The sequence below is a fragment of the Cyprinodon variegatus genome, unplaced genomic scaffold, assembly GCF_000732505.1.
Source record: "Cyprinodon variegatus isolate N-32 unplaced genomic scaffold, C_variegatus-1.0 Scaffold931, whole genome shotgun sequence".
Taxonomy (NCBI): domain Eukaryota; kingdom Metazoa; phylum Chordata; class Actinopteri; order Cyprinodontiformes; family Cyprinodontidae; genus Cyprinodon; species Cyprinodon variegatus.
The window spans coordinates 280,832-283,007 of NW_015151384.1; the positions used below are offsets into that span (position 1 = coordinate 280,832).

The window sequence follows — 2,176 nt, forward strand, 5'->3', positions numbered from 1 at the left end:
CCCTCTAAAGCCTTCCATCCATGGATTCTGTCAGTGTCTTGATCTGTTTGTGATCCACATTGCGTGCAGCAGCCACCACAGCCTCCTAGACACTGTTTTCCTCCCTGTAGATCTCAAATTTCATCAAGGACCTCAGGTTCTCCATGGGGTTCAGATCCGATGAACAAAGCGGCCATGTCATTATTTTTTCTCCTTTTAGACTTTTCTGTCCAGCCACGCTGTGTCTTTTGATGCGTGTGACGGAGCATTGTCCTGCATGATTATCATGTCTTTCTGGAATGATGGCGACTTCTTCTTGTACCACTGTTTGAAAAAGGTGTCTTCCAGAAACTGGCAGTAGGTCTGGGAGTTTATCTAGACACCATCATAAACCAGAAAAGGCGTCACAAGCTCATCTTTGGTGATACCAGCCCACCTCCACCTTGCTGCTGTCTGAGTCGATCTTGCTGCCCTTTACTGATCCAGCCTGGTGCCCATCCATCCATCCATCCATCTGGCCTATCAAGACACTCTCTAATTTCATCACACCAAAACACCTTGGAGAAATCAGTGTTCAAATATTTCTTGGCCCAATCTTGACGTTTTGTCTTGTGTGTCTTGTTCTCTACTTCAAAAAACACTTGATTTTAAAATGGAAAAAACTTTTTTTATATATATTATTTAAATATTGTATGTATATCATGGATGCATAAAAACCTCATTTTATTTTAATTTTAAATTCTGTTTCAAGTAACAGATCATAATTAGACCTTTACTGGTTGTTGATCTTCTTTATTCAGACCCCACTGATTTTTAATTGGTTACTCCTGCTCTATATGATCATTACGATTAAATGCTCTATAAATGCATGATAAAGAAGAGCAACAGAATAAAATATAATTTCAAATTTAGCCCACTGGTGAGTTGATGTTTTTCTTGAAGATATTGAGGGCACCTCATGTGGTTCTGGAGGGACCCTTGGTGCCCGCGGGCACCACGTTGGTGACCCTGCTCTACATCATCCGCTAAACTCCATCCAATATTCCCATCATAAGTGTGTTATCAGAGATGTTTGTTTAAGTTTGGCACAGCTCTGGTAGAGAAGAGGTCCTCCCTACCTCCTCATAAAAGGCAACATTTGTATAATAGTTATTCAGTACCAAAGCATTGTCATTTTAAAACTCTACATAATCTCTTTTTGTTTCAGAGCCTTAGACGATATAAAGGAGAGCATTAAGGAGCTCCAGTACTACAGAGCCAGCATCTTCAAAGCATCGCCAGAGGAAAAGAAACGCAAGACCAAAGAAAACAAAGACAACATTAGTTAGTGAATGAATATGAGTGATGAAATGCACGTTGAAGATTTCTTTTAGTTTGGATGTTTTTATTTTTCAGGAATAATACAGTTTTAAAATAAAATAAAGTGAAGAGAAAATTGATTTAAGATTTATTTATGATTCTGATATTCTAGTTGAATTAAATAAAATAATTTCTTTCTGTATCTTTATTTCTACACTAATCCGGCAAGCATAAAAGCTGCATATTACAATCTAAGGTCATATTTATTTACATAATTGAAGTTTTGATGGACATATTACCCATACAATGCATTATTCCTGTCCTTATTTAAAGTATGTAAGATCCAAGCTTTAAATCAATACATTTTCTTTGAAGTCTCTAAATTAGTAGGTTAGAGATGAGAGTCGCTTCAACTGACTTTGCAAAAAATGTGAAATATAAGTTATTTCTAAAATAAAATCCAATCTTCAATTGAAGTTTCTTTTCTCTATCAGTGACACAAACAGTATATGTTTTATCTTGATGCTGACCCAATACACAACTTTCCTATCAACAATAAGCTATTCAGTACTCTGGTGCTGCACTTAAGCATCGGCAGACATGGGTTTTCTTAATACCATCCTTTGCTGCAGCTGGAAGAGCACCAGCTGAATCTGTAGTATCTACTAGTTGAAAACCCTTTTTTTTTGCATTTGCATCAGCTTGCCTGCTTCTATTTTTTATGGATTATCCTTGAATACTTTTCAGAGTCAAAGTTCAGTTCAGTTTATTTATATAGCGCCAATTCACAACACATGTCATGTCATGGCACTTAACAAAGATGATTCAATCGGATCATCCAGTCAAATTGATTCAAAGTTTTCTATCTAAGGAAAACCATCGACTCATTGATTCAAAG

General features: G+C 36.7%; 1 protein-coding gene across 1 annotated transcript in view; it reads left to right on the forward strand.

Annotated features, from left to right (window-relative positions):
* Positions 1–2,080, forward strand: part of rexo2 (RNA exonuclease 2) — a 14,287-nt gene extending 12,207 nt beyond the window's left edge. Inside the window, exon 6 of the mRNA XM_015398362.1 lies at positions 1,187–2,080. Coding sequence (XP_015253848.1) covers positions 1,187–1,307 — 121 coding nt within the window. The 3' untranslated portion in view covers positions 1,308–2,080. The remainder of the gene's footprint in view (positions 1–1,186) is intronic.
* Positions 2,081–2,176: the final 96 nt, after the last annotated feature.